Here is a 17,396-nt window from a genome sequence, read left to right on the forward strand (position 1 = left end):
TGCATGATTCTCTTAGCTCTTAAGCTAACTTGACTGTGCTGCTAAGTAGTGGGCATGACATCTTTTTGTACCTTATTCATTAACTTTAAACCACATTTGTTCGTATCTTGTATTCATTCATATGTACAAATAAGGAACAGGGTATAAACAAATTTAACTAGTTTTTATTTTTTTCCTAGATTATTTTACAGAGACGTACCAAAAGAATAACCAAACGGTCCATAAAAAATCATTAATGTATAAGACTTTGAGAGATTATTAGTGCTTGATAATAATGTCATCGTATCTGACATAGCAACATATAGAGATGGGTGGATGTGATGTATACTTGTAATTTCATGGCATTATTAACAATATATGTGAATAGGACTGACATTGATATACCCTTTTTGAGCTTTGATATATCACAAGAAATTGCTTACAAGTTAAAACCTCTTCTCCACCACGTACGTTCTCTCAACTCAACTTTGTCTTGTCTGCATCCAAGGAGTCTATATCCAAACATTGACCCCTAGTAGGACTACACAGGATTTTAATCTGGTCCATTTTCGCTAGGCGTGGTTTGCCCTCTAATCAATATCATGTATATATGCATATTGGTTTCTTCGCACACGTATATGCGCACGTCAGTAGTAATGGCGTGTAAAGGTTTGTTTTCAGTGCATTTACTTTCTTTCGGGTGCGGGTGCCGGTGGGGGTGGGGGGGTGTTATATATAGTGATGGATCCTAGCAAGATTTAAGTAGAAAATAGCCCACCCTAGTTTCCTCATTCATGCAAGTAGAATGAATTAAAATCAGTTCTGTAATCACAAGACTTAGCCAAAATAAGTCGAAATGAAGCAGAAATTAAGAAGGTATGGCAGATTAGTTCATTTTTCAACTTTTTTAATTACTTTTTTCATCATCAAAAAAACGATGTAAGGTCCGACTCCATGATGTAGGCCTTTATCTATATACCCACCTTTGTGGAAAGCGATCTGATGCCAGAATATTTTAGATTCTCATTCTAATAATGGAGACTTGTAAAATTTTCAACAGAAAAATCAATGGAAAAAAAAAAAAAAAATCTGCTAAAGAACAAAATACTATTTATTAAATTACGTTATCTTTTTCTTCTGGTCATGACTCATCATGTATCATATGAAAACTATAAATAAGTAGGAATTTAGGACCAAATTTATTAAAATAAGGAACAAGTCAATAAAAAAGGGGAGCTTGTGCCAAAGATGCATGCAGTTAGGCAAAAGAAAAAGGGACCTATATAAAAGGCGATCGATTGCCTTACGAGGAAGGCAAGCCCTTTGCCCTTTCCCCTTTCCCCTTTCCCCTTTCCCCTTTGCTTTGGTGGTGAAGAAAAACGCTCTCGGAAAAAGGCCAAAAAGCAATTCGGGATTTGGAAGAAACCTGTGACAATATTGTGGTATTTCTCTCTGAAAATCGTATATAAATATAATATTTTTCTTTTACTATTTTATTGTGGACTTGAGAGATAAAATTCAGCGTACATTCTTGTGGCGAAACAGGGTCAGCAGTATATAACACGTAAAGCAGATACAGATGGGCCCCGATCAAATTTCACCGACAGTGAATTGCAATTACAATACTTTCGCCATGGTTCATGAATCACTCACGACGACTTTGACTTTGTTTTTAATCTTTTATTTCTTTGTATGAGAGAGGAGCCTTTGTTGTATCTCATTATGTCATTTTTTGCATTAATCTCGTGTTTGGTTGCCTAGAAAATTGTTACAAGTATGAATATGCATCGATGAAAACGGAAACAATTCCAGTTCCAATCATTCACACGCTAAGAACATCTCTAACAGTCTCTTTAATAGTTTTGGATTCCTCTTTAACATCAGTCATCAAAGTTGCAACCTCTTTCTCTCTCTTCAAAACTAGTAAGTTGACTTTGTCTCTTTAAACATTTAATTTTACTTTGGAAAAACAAAATCTACCTTGAAAATATTAAAAACATGCATTTTTTATTTTCATACATAGACATTTTTCACATCTTCTGATACTTTCCATGATATTGCATTCATTCAATTGAAGAGTTTGTTGGAGCAAAAATTATTCAAGTAGAAAATAAGGCTTTTCAAATTGCCACGTAGGTCAACAAACTTCAATTTGAAGAGTGTTTTTTTGCTACTACTATTGGAGATGCTCTAAAGATACATACATCACATCAGATGCGTGTTACTCGTACGGCGTATGATTTATTTGTTTTTCTCCTATATACTCTTACATTTTAAGAAAGAGAAAGAAAAAAGGTGGTATGGTTGGTTAATGATTAAAATGCATTAATATTGAAGAAATAATAATTAGTTGTTTAAGTCCAACGTAGATCTATGGAGACAAGGAAGGATTTGACCACAGCAATGAGAGAATTACTGGTCGCACCACCAACAGCAAGCTAAAAGCTAATTAACAAACGAAAAGAGACTTGGAAGCATTGCATGCAAGGACATGTGACTGCTTTCATTATGGTAGGGGACACAGGGCCTATTGCTCCCTTCATAATCACATGATTTGTTTTATTATTAATTGTTTCTAATTAACATATATCTGTAGCTATATATACACATCACCTCATCGACTAATTATTTTTGGAGGCACAGCTTCTCTAAGATTTTCTCATAAGATTTTGCAGGCAAATTATTAAGACTGGAGAGGCATGGCTAAGGCTTGGTTGGGTGGCACTGGCATTTGTATTTGTATGAGTTGTGGAGCCGTCCACATGCTTCCCTAACGAAAACAGCGCAGTATCATCCGGTTATAGACAATCATGCATGGAACAGATTTTCAATTCAAGTGTATATATCCATATGCATAACTAATGAGTATGACCCAATTAATGAGACAATGTATAAATATATAATAATATATTAATATATAGGTGAGTGTTCTAATCATGATTGCTTTTGAGAATGATTTGAGAATGATCTTTTAATTTTTTTGGAAGGAATAATGATCTTTAATTAGTACAAACAAAATGGTTTCTAAACATTTGATTGCTTTATACATATATATGTTTTCAGCCGTATCTTCATCCACAATATTTAACCGGACTAAAGACAATAATTATTATTACCACCGAGCAAGTACATTGTCAAAAGTTTAATCAAAAGTTAAGTTTGTTACGCATCTAATTACACGTCAAATTCTTTTTGTAGTTGTCATCGACCTATACATGGTAAATATCTAATCTCGTAGTAGGTCCTTAAGTAGACATTATTTATTTTCGTAAACACCACAACCTCACGATCACCATCACTTACAATAAGTACATGATTATAGGAGAAAGTGAGACTAGTGTAATGGTTTGGAGCAAATGTTTTTCTATTAAAGGTATTGGATTCGAGTCTTTAAAAAAGAAGTCCTTAAAAAAGTAGTGATTATAGGAGAAGAGGGAAGATAGGAGTCATTATCATGTCCATTAAACCAAACTAGCTTACCTTTGAGTTTGAGCCCATTATGCGATGAATGAAGGTGACATCAAAAAGCTAATGCAAAAAGAAAGTGAGCGTAGCTAGGTATTACTATATTTGATTATACTGGGCAAATCACTTTCCCAACTGAAAAAAATGGTAGGAAGAAAACCGAGGCAACATCAGGATTCACGCATATAGCTAGGTGGTTTGAAGTCAAGTTAACCATAATAACAGCGGCACTTGTAGTTTAATCAATTTGGGTCTGTGTCACGTAGGACCTTTCATTCACAAGATAGAAGTGATGAAAACAACTTCCACCCGCCCTAGTTTTGCTTAGCTAGCTAATCACTTCACTGACCAAGGAGGATTAGGTTAATTAACTATATATATATATATGTTGAAATATATTTGTGAGAAAATTGGGTAGACAGACACAATTATAATATGACAACTGTCCACTACAAATGTTATCTGATGATAGAGATATCAAACAAAGGCTTTGAGAGAGAAATGGGTATGCTTAGCTAAGCTTCGCTTGTGGTTTGTACCAATGAGAGAGAAAAAAGAGAAGTATGAATGGGCCATATCCCATATGCATTTTGGAGTAATGTTTCTGAGTTATTGGACCAGTCACAGTCACTCTCTCACTCGCAAATAAAAATAAAAGGGTTAATGACCTAAATGATCTCTTAACTATTGCTATAGTATTATTTTAGTCCATCAACTAAAATTTTCAATTCAAACGCCCTTAAACTTTTTATTTTGTACCAAGATGGTCCATCAGTAATAGATTCTTTCATTTCTAATCACGCGATGGCTACGTGACTGAGTTTTGAAGGGTATATGAGAATTTTTGAGAAGCTCTGTTGAAGGGTATGGTGAAATGGTCCTCAACTATTGCTCTATTATCATTTTAGTCAAACTAAAATTTTCATTTGAACCATCGTTTCAACTTTTTTTTTTTGTATCAAGATGGTCCTATCGTCAAAGTCCGTCAAATTTATTGTTAAATTGAGGATTTTTGTAAATTTATGTCTCTATTTAAAATTTTTAATTATAAAATTAAAAATTAAAGAGAAACTTTATAATTTTAACTTAGGGTCAGTCTCAATTTTAAAAAATTGAATATCACTCACATGGCTTTTTAAAATTTTGTGAGACTGACCTAACAATTAATAATTAGTTTCTCTTTATTGTTTAATTTTATAATTATTTTAAAATAGAGATAAATACAAAAATAAATACTCCTCACAATAAATTTGACGGACTTTGAACGATAGGACCATCTTGATACAAAAAAAAAAAAAAGTTGAAACGATGGTTCAAATAAAAATTTTAGTTTGTGGACCAAAATGATACTGGAGCAATAGTTGGAGGATAATTGGAATCAATAACCCTTTCAGAGGAGGATATTCACCTAAAAATACAGGTTTTATCCATTGATTTCATGGAATAATACATGACTTTGTGGATGGACTATTTTGGTACAAAATAAAAAGTTGAAGGGCGTTTGAATTGAAAATTTTAGTTGATGGACCAAAATGATATTAGAGCAATAGTTGGAGGATCATGTAGGTCATTAACCCAAAATAAAAATATTGATTCAGGTTCTGCATTTATTATTTGCATCGCATCATCAATGACTTGGCTTAGCTACTGAAATAACGCGTGAATGAATAAGATTAGTCATGAACGTGGAATTTGGAAACTTCCAAAAAGGATTAGTTTTTGACTCTATTAGCGAAGGGAAGAAAGATAAGTGGGCCCAGGCCAGGCCCATGACAGAGAAGAGAAGCCCAATCACACAAGGCTAGGCTAAGCCTCGGTCGTAAAAATTAAATGAAAACGATACGACGGCGTACGCGTACGGTGTACCCCCTTCGTACTTGATAGGTGGAGGAGGAGATGTAAATAAAACAGATGGAGATGGAGGTGCGGGGAATCGAACCCCGTGCCTCTCGCATGCGAAGCGAGCGCTCTACCATATGAGCTACACCCCCGTTGTGATGAAGTGTCTTGAAAAATATATTATCACTGAGCTGGACAACCAAAAAACGACAATTGTATTATTATATTGGGTGGGTGGGAGCACATTTTGAATAACATTCTAAATCTGCAAGTGTTGAACTTGCCATTTGTTTACAAACAAGCAGATCAATTGGATCAGTTAGCCAGCGACAGACGGAAAGAGAGAGGAGAGCTCCATCAAAATTGGGAAGAAACCAGAGTTCTGAGGTCTCAAGGTATTATTCTTCACTTCCCACCGCTCAAGGTTTGTCCTTTTTAAAGTTTTACCTTCATTCTTCGATCCGTAATACATTTGTATCAATATGGTAGGTGATTCGTATGTAGCATTGACAATAAGCTAGAAAGTTAGTTGGATTGGATCCAAATATAATGCAGGAATTGTTGGTTTGATCCACAAAGCTTGGAGATGAACTAGTCTTTAGTCTTTATAGTCTATAGGATTGTTGATATCTGGTTTGCTCTGCATCCATCCACAGAAGAGCAGAGATAGGTCGGTACAAGTTGACATTAATAATAATAAGAGCTTCTTTGCTTGCTGCCTTATAATAAATACAGAAATTCATCAACTTTCATTTCTTGGAGTTGGGTTTCGGATGGTGGCGGCTTTGAATTTGAATGGATCTTTGGAGTTGGAGGTTTTAACAATTATGTCATGTGGCTGTGAAATTTGGCTGAGTTAACTCAGTGATTGGACAGGCTCTAACTCGCACTATACAGAGACCAGGGCCCAATTGCAAGGCCCTTCCAACTGTGGCCAGGCCAGGCCTGCATATGATGAAGCCTGTCTGACTTAACTCTTGGCACAGACTTGGCCTACCTTTGAAATTCCATGGCTTTCTCCATTGTTATTTGTTAGAAGGAAGCCACCGCGCTTTGACTCTGAGCCCTTTCGGACCAACATTATTAAACCATAAAGAGAAAATGGAGGGATCACCATCGAATGATGTTATTCTTTACTTCAGAATTCAGGGGGTTTTTCCAACAAGGAAGCAAGGTAGTATCCATGTTCCCAGGCCAATTTAATTTAAGGCATGCAATCTGCTGCAAAGTTCTTTGTTTCTCTGTAAAAATGTGACTTATCCTGCTTTGGCTTGCCCCTCATGATGATGATGAGACCAAGTAGAGGGTGAGAATTTTCCACAGTGGCAGTGACAGAGTCAACTACTTCAAATAACAAATTCAGGGTTATTTTTCATCGTCCCCACCTATTAAATGAACTGCTCATCGCATACTTAAAACCCACACGAGAACAAAGAGCAGAAGACACTCATGTATCACAAAAAGACACAAGCTATGTTGAAAAGTGAGATCAACACAATTAGAAAACAACAAGACATGGAGCCAGAGACAAAAGTTGCAGCTACCTGCATACATGATGAGCCAATCACCAACGAAGATCGTCTAAGTCTAAGCCCTGCATCCCGTCTGTTTCATTCACCGCAGTTCAACTGCTACATCGTTATAGTCATGGGTTGCCAGACAGGAATCAATCCGGACGTTGTTAAAGCTGGTTTAAAGGAAACCTTGTATCATCATCCTCGCTTCTCTAGCAACCTGGTAAAGAAACTATTCCATTCCTTCCTTCCTTCTTTTCTTTGTTTATTTGTATATGGTTTCTTATTGTTTCTGCAGACATTAGTTACTTTTGGGACATTGTTTTGGTAAATCCAGTTGATACTTGTTTGAAGCTTTCTGTTGTATAATTAACAGGAGAACAAGGATATCAAAGGTGGAAAGAAGAGATGGATCCGAGTATCGGTAAATGAAGAAGACCATGTTTTTGTTCCAAACTTGGATTCAAATATAGACCATCCTGATCAATTTGTAGAAGACTACATTTCAAACCTTACCACAGCACCTCTTGATCTTTCCAAGCCATTATGGGAGGTACATCTCCTCAATGTTAAAACCTCGTATGCAAAAGCTGTTGCAGTGTTTCGGCTTCACCATTCAATGGGTGATGGTGCATCTCTCATGTCACTTCTTCTAGCATGTACCAGAAAAACATCTGACCCAGATGCATTGCCTACTGTTCCCACCAGGACTCAGGCGGATTCTTCAAGTAATTCGAACTGGTTCTGGTGGTTCATATTGGCTATTTGGTCTGGAATAACACTGATGTGGAACACTTTAGTGGATATGATGCTGTTTATAACAACACTTGTATTTTTGCAAGACACCAAAACTCCTATCAAAGGTGCCCCTGGTGTTGAGCTCACTGCCAAGCGCTTCGTGCATCGGACAGTCAGTTTGGATCACATAAAGCAAGTGAAGAACGCAATGGGGATGGTATGTTGATCCATTCTTGAAAAATATAAACAGACATTAGGCACACGCACACACTTCTTTGGGAAAAGCTTGGTATAAACATGAAAACTGAAAGGGGCAAATGATATGGTACTCAGATGCTATAATGCCATACTGTACGGTTGGGCAGTCGCAAATTATTGGAGGTTTATGGCTTCTTTAGTTATGATGAACCAATTATTAGTTCGTGTTACATTAACCTGAAAGGCAGAGCGCATACTTCTTTTTGTGGTAATTTTTTTGGTATTCAATGAAGCTACCAAATTCTGGTCCCAATCCTTAATGACTGGGACCAGGATTTAGGTCTAGTCCAGCCCAGTCGTAGCAAAATGCTGGCAGCTATCATGAACTTTCTGATGTGATGATAAAAAAATGTGGCTGGACAACCATCTGCCGTCTGGTGCGGTTTGTTCCAAACATTGTGTGGCCGCTTATTGATTAAGAATATTGGAACATAAAGCAGACCATTAGCAAGTTTTTTTTGTTAGTACCCCTGCATATGCTTCTTTTCACAGGACTTTCTGAAAGTAAATTATTTTAACATTAACCAGACTATCAATGATGTTGTATTCGGAGTGACACAAGCAGGTCTCTCGCAGTATCTGAACCGGAGATATGGTGAGTTTTCCTTGAAATTGATTTCTTCCCTTCTCTTTGTAATATTACCCAAGCAGATTATATCGGTAACATTATTCTGTTAGTTCAGTTATTAAAGATATTTCTTTCGTTTCAATTGGCAAGAAACATCTTTGAAATGTTTAAAGAAGTTCCTTCTCCCACACAAAGTTTTCACAGTGACATGTATTCAAATTGATTAGTCTGATGTTTAAGATTAGAACACAAGTATTTGTCATCTTATCAGTTAAAATGTAGTTTCTCTCAATTATTTTTTTCACTTTACATTTCAAGATAAAGAAGCATGAAACACCTTTACCTCTGGACAAACAAATGGTTCAATGTATTCCTTAGCTCGTTGTTCTAATTAGCAGGCCAAAATGAGAAAGATGAGGGATCAAAACAGAAGAGGAGTAATCTTCCCAAAAACATCCGCCTGAGAGCAAATGTTCTCGCTAATTTAAGACCAACTGTTGGAATCCAGGTGAATACCCCTCCTCAATCTTCATGCTATGCATATAAAACAGCGTATGCCAAACTATATGATATCTCAGTGGAAATCTAAAACTGTGAATTGGTTTCTATTCATAATTTTGGTATGGCCTTATATGACAACATAGGATATAATATCATTCAGAAGTTGTCCAGGAAACATTTTTTCCCAGTAAAAGATGCTTAGTTTGCCTAGCTCGCATATACTGTTTCTTCTCTTATGTTATTTACATCACAGGCTCTGGCTGATATGATGGCTAAGAAGTCCAAGGCTAGGTGGGGTAATAGGTTCGGATATATTCTTATCCCCTTCACCATTGCCCTACAAGATGGACCACTGGATTATGTTCGTCAAGCCAAAGTTGTCATTGATCGAAAAAAGCACTCACTTGAAGCTTTATGCACATACGTAATTGCCAATGTTTTAATCAAAATTATAGGAGCTAAGGTACCAATATTTCCTCTGTCTTCTCCAGCATATTGTTATTTTAAGGAGCGAACACAAGAATAGTTTTTAAGAATGTCAATGTTTTCACACGCAGGCTGCTGGAGCTATAGCACACAGAGTTATTTCTCATTCCACACTATCATTCTCAAACTTGGTTGGTCCCCTTGAAGAAATTAGCTTTTACGGCCATCCAATAAATTTCATGGCTCCTTACGTTTACGGGCATCCTCATGTAGGTTCTCTTATAAATGCCAATAATTCTCCTTGATCATGAAGTTGCCTCCAAATCTACCAATTAACTGCAATCTAAAATATTGGAAACAACTACCTGGCTCTGTTCTTGAAAAATGGTGAACATTCTGTTGGAGCCAGTAATTGTTTCCAATATTTTTCAATGCCTGCAACAATCTAAAATATGCATATGCAATGCCTGCAACTTATTAGGGTCAGGTATAATTCTCCTTTTTTATTTATGTTCGCTTTTGTCATTCTGTTGCAGGCATTGCATATGCATTTCCAAAGCTACGTTGATAAAATGACGATTTGCTTAACCATCGACCCGGACATAATACCTGACCCTAATAAGTTGTTGGATGATTTAGAGGAATCACTCAAACTCATCTGTGATGCTGTTTTAGACAGAGGGCTCACCAAGGAAGAAGTTGTCTAGGCTAAACTAGTATACTGTATCTCGATAGAGATAGATGATCTAAGCTTCTATTATGCGCATGCCCAAGTATTGGTTTTTTGGAGTTGTTCTGGACAGAAGTGGAAACACAGCTCAAACAGCTGCATGTGCTGCTGCAAACTCGTGATTCTTCTTGCTATTGTGGACTACGTAGTTGGTTCAACTTAGCTGTGATGTTTGTCTTTTAGGGAGTTAATTGAAGCTGTCTTTTTCTTGTAGGGTAAGCTTTGGTAATGTACTTAAAGAGAGCTTTGCTCAGTTATGTAAAACCGCATTACAGTGACATACCAATGCCATCACAGTGATAATTTGGGCAGTTTAGAGTAACAACTGTTTAGTGGTTGGTTTTTCATACTTACATAGTACTTAATTTATTGCAGTTGGGTTTCAGTGGTCCTTTTGCATTATGGGCAGGCCTCCACAGAGCCACACCTACCTGACTTGTGCAGAGGCTCAACCCACCTCTGAGAATTGGTTGGCCTGCTCAATTGTTAACTTGTGCATGCATCTTTCCATAGCCCTTTTTTTCCCGTTCCATATTTTAATAACTATGAAAGTTCCATATTTTAATAACTATGAAAGTATGTGAGAGGCTAAGATTATTTCTTACTTGTTGTAACAAAAAAGCAAGATGGTGATTTTGCATTCTCTTTGTCAACTAGAACAACAATTTCAAACAAAGATTTATGGGTATAGTAGCAAGCGAGGTGGTAGTATCATTCATGTAAAGTGTTGTTTGAAATGTGAAGCAATTACTAAGAACACTCCAACTCAACATGCAATTCTCTACAACAAATAATGTGTGCAGTAACAAACTAATGCAACTAGAAGCGTCCTTTTCTTTTAAATTTTTGTTAATAAATAGTATAGCCGTGCGGGCTATACTCCTATTAAATATAATATACTTAAATCGTACATATAATATACTTAAATCGTATATACAAGGTTTTTTAATAAAACTCGTATAGCCGGACGGCTATACTTCGTTATGTCATATATTATAAAATAGTAAAGCCGGGCGGCTATACTCCTATATACTTAAATTGTACAGCCGTGCGGCTATACAAGGTTTTTTTAATTAAAACGTCGTATAGCCGGGCGGCTATACTCCGTTATTTTATACGCCTATACTCCGTTTTTATTTTAAAATAGTATAGCCGTTGGCTATACTATTTTTTACACGTCCGGCTCCAGGTGCCAGGCGATGTTTTTTTAATATATAAAAAGTGTATCGCCGCACGGCTATACCACGGTTTATAAAAAACAGAATATAGCCGTGCGGCTATACTATTTATATATAAAAAAGATGACACCTGGCGCCTAGCACCTTCTTTGCCACGCCTAGCGTCGTTTTTTTTAATAATAAATCTTATAGCCGTGCGGCTATACGTCCAGTAAATATAATATACTTAAATACTACAGCCGTGCGGCTATACAAGGTTTTTTAAATAAAACTCGTATAGCCGACCGGCTATACCCCTTTTTGTTTATTATAAAATAGTATAACCGCTCGGTTATACTATTTTTCACACGTTGAGAGCTAAGTGCCAGGCGGGTCTTTTTTATATAAAAAAAAAAGAGTATAGTCGACCCGGTTATACGAATTTATATAAAAAAAGATGATGCCCGGTGCTAATCGCCTGGTTTGCCACGCGTCAAAATCAGTATAGCCGGGCGGCTAGACTCTGCAAGATGACCCCTTTCATTATGTTCGCGGAGCCAAAGCCCTCATTGATAGAAAAAAGCACTCACTTGAAGCTGCTGCCGCATACTTAACTGCCAATCTCTTGACCAAATTATTAGGAGCTAAGGTACAAAAGGAATATATTCTTAATTATCATTTTTATGATTAAGTAGCTAATGGCTTAATTAATTTAATGCAGGGATGTGGAGCAATAGCACAGAGAGTTTTATCTAATTCCGCATTCTCAAACTTGGTTGGTCCACTGGAAGAAGTTAGTTTTTATGGCCACCCAGTTGCTTACATTGCTCCTAATGTTTATGGCTAACCCTCATGGAGGTTTCCTTGCCTCCAAATCTTCCAACTAAATCCAATCAATTTGAAGACAGTGGTCCTAATTTGACCATATGGTAAACACAATTGGGATTCGAACACGTGATCTTGGGTGTCTATTTATTGGGTTCTTTTTTTTTTTTTTTTGTTGCAGGCATTGCATATGCATTTTCAAAGCTATGTTGACAAAATGACTATTTGCTTAGCCGTTGACCCAGATGCAATACCTGATCCTAATAAATTGTTGGATGATTTAGAAGAATCACTCAAACTCAGCCGTGATGCTGGTGTTGTAGAAAAAGGGCTCACCATGGAAGCTGCTGTCTAGCTCCACATTTCTGGATGTGCAAGTTGGAACACTTTTTCTGCCTAAAGAATAGATCTCCCTACCTTTTTATTTTAATTTATTTTTCATGAATAAAACATTTTTAGGCCTTGTCTCAGTAGGGCAGCCTAGTAATAAGTATTCACTTTTACGGAAATATTTGTACTCATTACTTTAATCCAAGGTGTATCATCACTACTTTGCTCAACACTTGGCACGTATCTATTGATATAACTATAGTTAACTATTTGCTTTTTATTTATGGAACCAAGGTTATACCCATGGACACATTTCGAGTGTTGAAAATGATAATGAGAGTACACATTGGGTTAAAATGGTGAGCAAAAATGCTCCCACTTTTTATAGGTTACTTTTCCAAAGAAAAAAAAAAGTGATATTTTTTAAGAATTCTCAGAGCTTATATATATTTATTCATAATTTTTGGTACTTACTACAAAATTTCATTGATGTCTGTATTCAATATATTTATATGGTAATTAATATGGCAGAATATTTATTGGCCAAGATGTTAAGAAATTGAGTCCTTGATTTTCAAGGAAGAACAGGTGTGAAACAATATAAACGAGATCAAGAAAGACAAAAGTAATCAAACACACAACAACACAAGAATTTTTTGACAAGGTTCACTCAATAGGAGCTACATCCCCGAATACACTCATTCACCCTCTCTAACCTAGAATGACATAGGTATGAAATATAATTATACCAGGAATCCTGAAACCAAGAGGGAAAACAAAACAGGAAACAAATATTTTTCCTAGTTGAATTGTATCTTCACAACTCAACACGAAATTTCTTGTGGATATTTGATTATAGGGTTAATTAATTTGTATGGTATGGATCTTATTTGTAAACTTTTTACTTTAAAAAAATATTAATTTATTTTTTAACAAAAGTAGAGTGAGAAATAATAAGCCCAAGCCAAGCCCCAGCCCAAAAGACAGCCTCGGTCTTGATTTGTCCAAATTTAGGCTGGACTCGGATCCGATAAACACGGTAGGGGCATAATCGTTATTTTCTCAGAAAAGTAAAAAACAAAACAAAAAGCGCGAGTAATCGGCAAAGCAAGAGTTTCTGGAATTCTCCAATCTGACCGACTATAGCATCACTATATATAAGCTCCATCCGTCTCTGTTAGTTGTAACAGACTGAAGCTTAAACCCTACACCAAGACGCTTGAAACCGAGACCTCTTTAGTTTCTCACATTCTCAACTATTATCGAGCTATGGCGATAATCTCCGATATCCAAGAGGACCAGAACGCACCCGAAACAAAGCCGTCCCAGGCATCGTCGTCGTCTAAAGCGGCGTCGTTTACCGCGAAGTTGGATCGCTCGAATCCCCTAGGGTTTGTGGAGAAGGTGTTCGACTTTTTGGCCCAAGAAAGCGACTTCCTTAAGAAACCGACGGCGGAGAAGGATGTCCTGTCCGTCGTACGCGCATTGAGGGAGAAGGAGATTAAGAAGGTGGAAGAGGAGAAGAAGAAGAAGAGGCAGGAGGAGGAGGAGGAGAAGACGAAGAAGAAGGCCAAGGAAGAAGCTAAAGCTGAAGAGAAAAAGGGGACTCCTTTGGAGGAGGGCAAGAAAGAGAAGAATGGCTTGAGAGGTACCGATCTTTTTTCTTTTCTTTAAATTTTTTTAGAATTTAATTTCCTTTGGTCCAATTTTAGGATTTTGTTTAATTGCGAAGATTTAATTTCGTTTATTCATATGCTTTTGTTGTGCCAAAGATAAATTTACAGAAGTTTGAATCTCTTAACAAAAGCGATGTGATTTTGCTGCTAAATTTGATATGGCTGGTTCCTAATCTGTTGGATCTTTGGAAACGTGATCACTGTCTCATGCCTGTAGGGGCAAAAGTGTTTTTGGATGTGTGCATTATAACTTGTTCTACTTGCTTTCCCTATTTAACACTAATCTCTCTGGACAGTTCCAAACAAAGGCAATGGACTTGATTTGGAGAAATACTCATGGACGCAGAGCCTGCAGGAGGTTAATGTCGTTATTCCAGTGCCTCCTGGAACTAAATCACGGTCCGTTGTGTGCGAAATAAAGAAAAATCATCTGAAGTTTGGAATGAAGGGTCAGCCTCCTATTATTGATGTAAGTTTGCTTTTCCATGCCTTTTGTTTTGCCAGTTTGTTTCTTTTAGGTTAAATTTGCCTTAACTAATGTACATTAAATAATTTCAGGGGGAGCTTTATCAGTCTATCAAGCCTGATGATTGTTACTGGAGCATAGGTATGTCTGTTTACACTTTATGAACGTATTATTTTACTTGTGTGTTTTTTTTCGGTCGAATTTTACTTGTGTACATTGGAGCATAAACACATGTTGGAAATTTCGCCTTTGTAACGTGCAAATAAAGTCATATTTTGCTTTTCTAAATCGCAAATAGAGTCATGAGTTCATGGCGAAATTGATCACTTGGTGCTCTGTGCTTACTGCAAAACTTGTTTATAAATTTGAGTATCAAGTGGTCATTTAAAGTTAAAACACATCTGAATGCTTTGTGGGGGTCTCTACTACCAGTTTTGCTGTTATGAGTTTCTCTCACGTTCCACCCTACTTTTGGAGGGAGTAGTATCTTTTGAATGTGTGTATCATGCTTTCCTCATTTTTTATAGTTATAATCCATGGTTTTAAGCATCTGAGTTATTTGAATTCATGATGTCCATTCTCATCTCAGAGGATCAGACTGCTGTCTCTATTCTTCTGACCAAGCACAATCAAATGGAGTGGTGGAAAAGTTTGGTGAAGGGTGATCCCGAGATAGACACTCAAAAGGTCGACCCTGAGCCCAGCAAATTATCTGACCTGGATTCTGAAACCAGGCAGACTGTTGAAAAGATGATGGTAAATCTCCCACTTGTTTTGTTTTGTTTTTTTTTTTCTTTCTTTCTAACTATTATCAAAAGAAGATTGCTGTGATCAGTTTTTTTCCACATGCGGTCCTCCATCTGTATGCATGTTTCCTTCCGTTACAGTTTCTAAGAGTTGTATGTTTTACTTTGCAGTTTGATCAGAGACAGAAGCAGATGGGGCTCCCGACCAGTGATGAATTGCAGAAACAAGATATCCTGAAGAAATTCATGTCGGAGGTGAGTTCTTGAGGCTCATAAGTACACTATGGACTTGCTCAATTATGAAATTTCCCTCTCGCAACAGTTATGCAAATTTGCTAATATTTGTTTGTGTATGGTGTTTGTTTTGCAGCATCCGGAGATGGATTTCTCAAGGGCCAAGATACAGTAAATCTGACATTAGGGGTCGCTGATAACTTTGTGCTCATCACTATAAGATGACTTATTTTAGTTCAGCTCTTGCTTATGGTTGAACTTGAGGTGCGGTGTGTGTTCTTTCCCAGGGTGGTTAGGATGTCCGGATTGGTCCGAACGCTGTTAATATGGTGTGCTGGTTTCATTTTTAGATGACAATTTGATTAAAATTCTGGGGAGTAATATATTTATTTGTATTTTGCTTTACATAAAATTCTTAGTTAATTTTCCATAAAATTTGTTGCTTGATGGGAGAGATTTAGCATGTCCAATCCAACCCCTTTCCATTCGACATCCCAAGCCCAAACAATTAGCCGAAAGAAGGCCCTATTTTTTATGGCAATTTGGGATGCCAAGCCCAAATAACAAGGCTTTTTTGGTAACATTCTAGATCCAAGCCCAAACAATTCAAAGGCATAGATCAAACCCAAATCCCAAACTCAACAATCGATACGTGTAGGACCTCTCAATGAACCGATCATATTCTCTGCTGAACAGGTTCTTTGTAAAAAGCCATGTATATAATGTGCACAACGCAACCACAGGCCAGCACAAGTCGACACGTGGGCATATATTGCTACTGGGTTCACTCTCGGCTGCTCCTTTCCATAAAAAGGTCATGGGCACCACCAGAAATTGTCCTGCTGTGAGGGAGGGTCATGCAGGCTTTGCCCTAGAAAAAGACCCCCTTGTTTGATCCCCTGTTCCAGAAGGTGGGAGGGAGACGGTGGACTTTGTTCTCCCTAGAGTCACATTTCAATTGGTCCTCCTCTTGTCCGTTGTTGGATTACGTGGAATTTGCAATTGAATAAAAAGAGCAAACCATAGGTTTATTTTATTGCATACTTTGTCTCCTTCCTTCTGTTTTAAGGAAAAAGAGAAGGGCTATTGTATTGGGGTTGTTTCCCTTTTAATACAAACAACTAGGGTTTGAGCTAAAAATATCTAAAGAGACACTAGTAGTAGGGTTAAATATGGTACGATTCTCGTAAATTTGCAAATTGCAGTTGAAGCTTAAGCTTTGCATCTTTTGCCTCTTTTGCCTCTTTTGCTCTTTTGCTGCTAGCTAGTGTTATGTGGGGAGTCGTTTTCGACCGACTCTTACCCCTAATAAACAATAAAGCTGCGAAACTTTTTTGCTTTAATTTGCGTTGGGATATGCTTAGGTTCCCTTTCTTTAAGTGGGAAGGGATTGCCATATTTAACCATTTTGTTAAAAAAAAATGAAGATGATGAGAAAGCAACGCATTCTTACCTTTTAGAACAAGTCTGGATGAACTTGAGTGATAATCTGATACAACAGTTATGATGGATATCTCAGCTTGTATTAATTGTATAGTATGTATAATGTACACATTTAGATGATCCAATCCGATGCCAATAATTGATCGAACCAAACAAACAAACAGATTCATTTTGATAAAAAAGCAGATCATATCCTCTTATTACTGTTCAAAACGCACGCACTCGAGAAAAAGGAGAAAACCATAAAGAAATAAAAAAAACTGCATTATTATTTTGTTTATACTTTGTAGATGAAGTAAATTCGGTATTGGACAAGTGGAACAAGACACATATTGTTTGTAAGTTGCCATAAAACTCCAAACGCCTCAATAATGCGAACTTGACACCTTATCTCTCTCTCTCTCTCTCTCTCTCTCTCTCTCTCTCTCTCTCTCAAAAGCACAACAGAACAGACCAACCAAGATGGCAATATCGTTAACTTTTCTCTGTGCAATATGCATG

The 17,396-nt window shown here is 37.0% G+C and overlaps 2 protein-coding genes, 1 long non-coding RNA gene and 1 other non-coding gene across 11 annotated transcripts; 3 read left to right on the plus strand and 1 right to left on the minus strand.

The window, feature by feature from the left end:
* Positions 1–1,210: 1,210 nt before the first annotated feature.
* On the plus strand, positions 1,211–2,852 carry LOC148917533 (uncharacterized). Its single transcript, XR_016127343.1, has 3 exons — positions 1,211–1,421; positions 1,525–2,490; positions 2,655–2,852. It is a non-coding gene; the product is annotated as an uncharacterized LOC148917533 (long non-coding RNA).
* Positions 2,853–5,362: 2,510 nt separating this feature from the next.
* TRNAA-CGC (transfer RNA alanine (anticodon CGC)) lies at positions 5,363–5,435 on the minus strand. Its single transcript has one exon. It is a non-coding gene; the product is annotated as a tRNA-Ala (tRNA).
* A 90-nt stretch (positions 5,436–5,525) lies between these two features.
* FOP1 (O-acyltransferase (WSD1-like) family protein) lies at positions 5,526–10,365 on the plus strand. 8 transcript variants are annotated; one of them, XM_089053380.1, is made up of 8 exons: positions 5,526–5,678; positions 6,160–7,020; positions 7,174–7,752; positions 8,322–8,388; positions 8,757–8,869; positions 9,116–9,325; positions 9,420–9,557; positions 9,825–10,365. In XM_089053380.1, the coding sequence occupies exons 2-8, from the start codon at positions 6,733–6,735 to the stop codon at positions 9,993–9,995; spliced, it is 1,566 nt and encodes a 521-aa protein (XP_088909506.1). In that variant the 5' UTR covers positions 5,526–5,678; positions 6,160–6,732; the 3' UTR covers positions 9,996–10,365. The 8 variants fall into 8 exon arrangements, with proteins under 8 accessions (XP_088909506.1, XP_088909503.1, XP_088909504.1 ...); XM_089053377.1 differs by having other exon boundaries at positions 5,528–5,678; positions 5,773–7,020; XM_089053378.1 differs by having other exon boundaries at positions 5,536–5,678; positions 6,019–7,020.
* Positions 10,366–13,435: 3,070 nt separating this feature from the next.
* Positions 13,436–15,864, plus strand: BOB1 (HSP20-like chaperones superfamily protein). The gene is made up of 6 exons (XM_008236519.2): positions 13,436–13,978; positions 14,303–14,475; positions 14,565–14,613; positions 15,062–15,228; positions 15,390–15,473; positions 15,589–15,864. Exons 1-6 carry the CDS (start codon positions 13,600–13,602, stop codon positions 15,625–15,627), a joined length of 891 nt encoding a protein of 296 aa, XP_008234741.1. The 5' UTR covers positions 13,436–13,599; the 3' UTR covers positions 15,628–15,864.
* Positions 15,865–17,396: the final 1,532 nt, after the last annotated feature.

This window comes from Prunus mume, linkage group LG5, assembly GCF_029339155.1.
Source record: "Prunus mume cultivar Tortuosa linkage group LG5, ASM2933915v1, whole genome shotgun sequence".
Taxonomy (NCBI): domain Eukaryota; kingdom Viridiplantae; phylum Streptophyta; class Magnoliopsida; order Rosales; family Rosaceae; genus Prunus; species Prunus mume.

Bases quoted from the DNA above. Each gene is read 5' to 3' on its own strand.
- BOB1 (XM_008236519.2), top strand. From the start codon at position 13,600: ATGGCGATAATCTCCGATATCCAAGAGGACCAGAACGCACCCGAAACA. The intron at 14,476-14,564 runs GTAAGTTTGCTT...AAATAATTTCAG, and splicing joins GTCAGCCTCCTATTATTGAT to GGGGAGCTTTATCAGTCTAT. The intron at 15,474-15,588 runs GTGAGTTCTTGA...TTTGTTTTGCAG, and splicing joins TGAAGAAATTCATGTCGGAG to CATCCGGAGATGGATTTCTC.
- FOP1 (XM_089053380.1), top strand. From the start codon at position 6,733: ATGTATCACAAAAAGACACAAGCTATGTTGAAAAGTGAGATCAACACA. The intron at 7,021-7,173 runs GTAAAGAAACTA...TATAATTAACAG, and splicing joins CTCGCTTCTCTAGCAACCTG to GAGAACAAGGATATCAAAGG. The intron at 9,326-9,419 runs GTACCAATATTT...TTTCACACGCAG, and splicing joins TCAAAATTATAGGAGCTAAG to GCTGCTGGAGCTATAGCACA.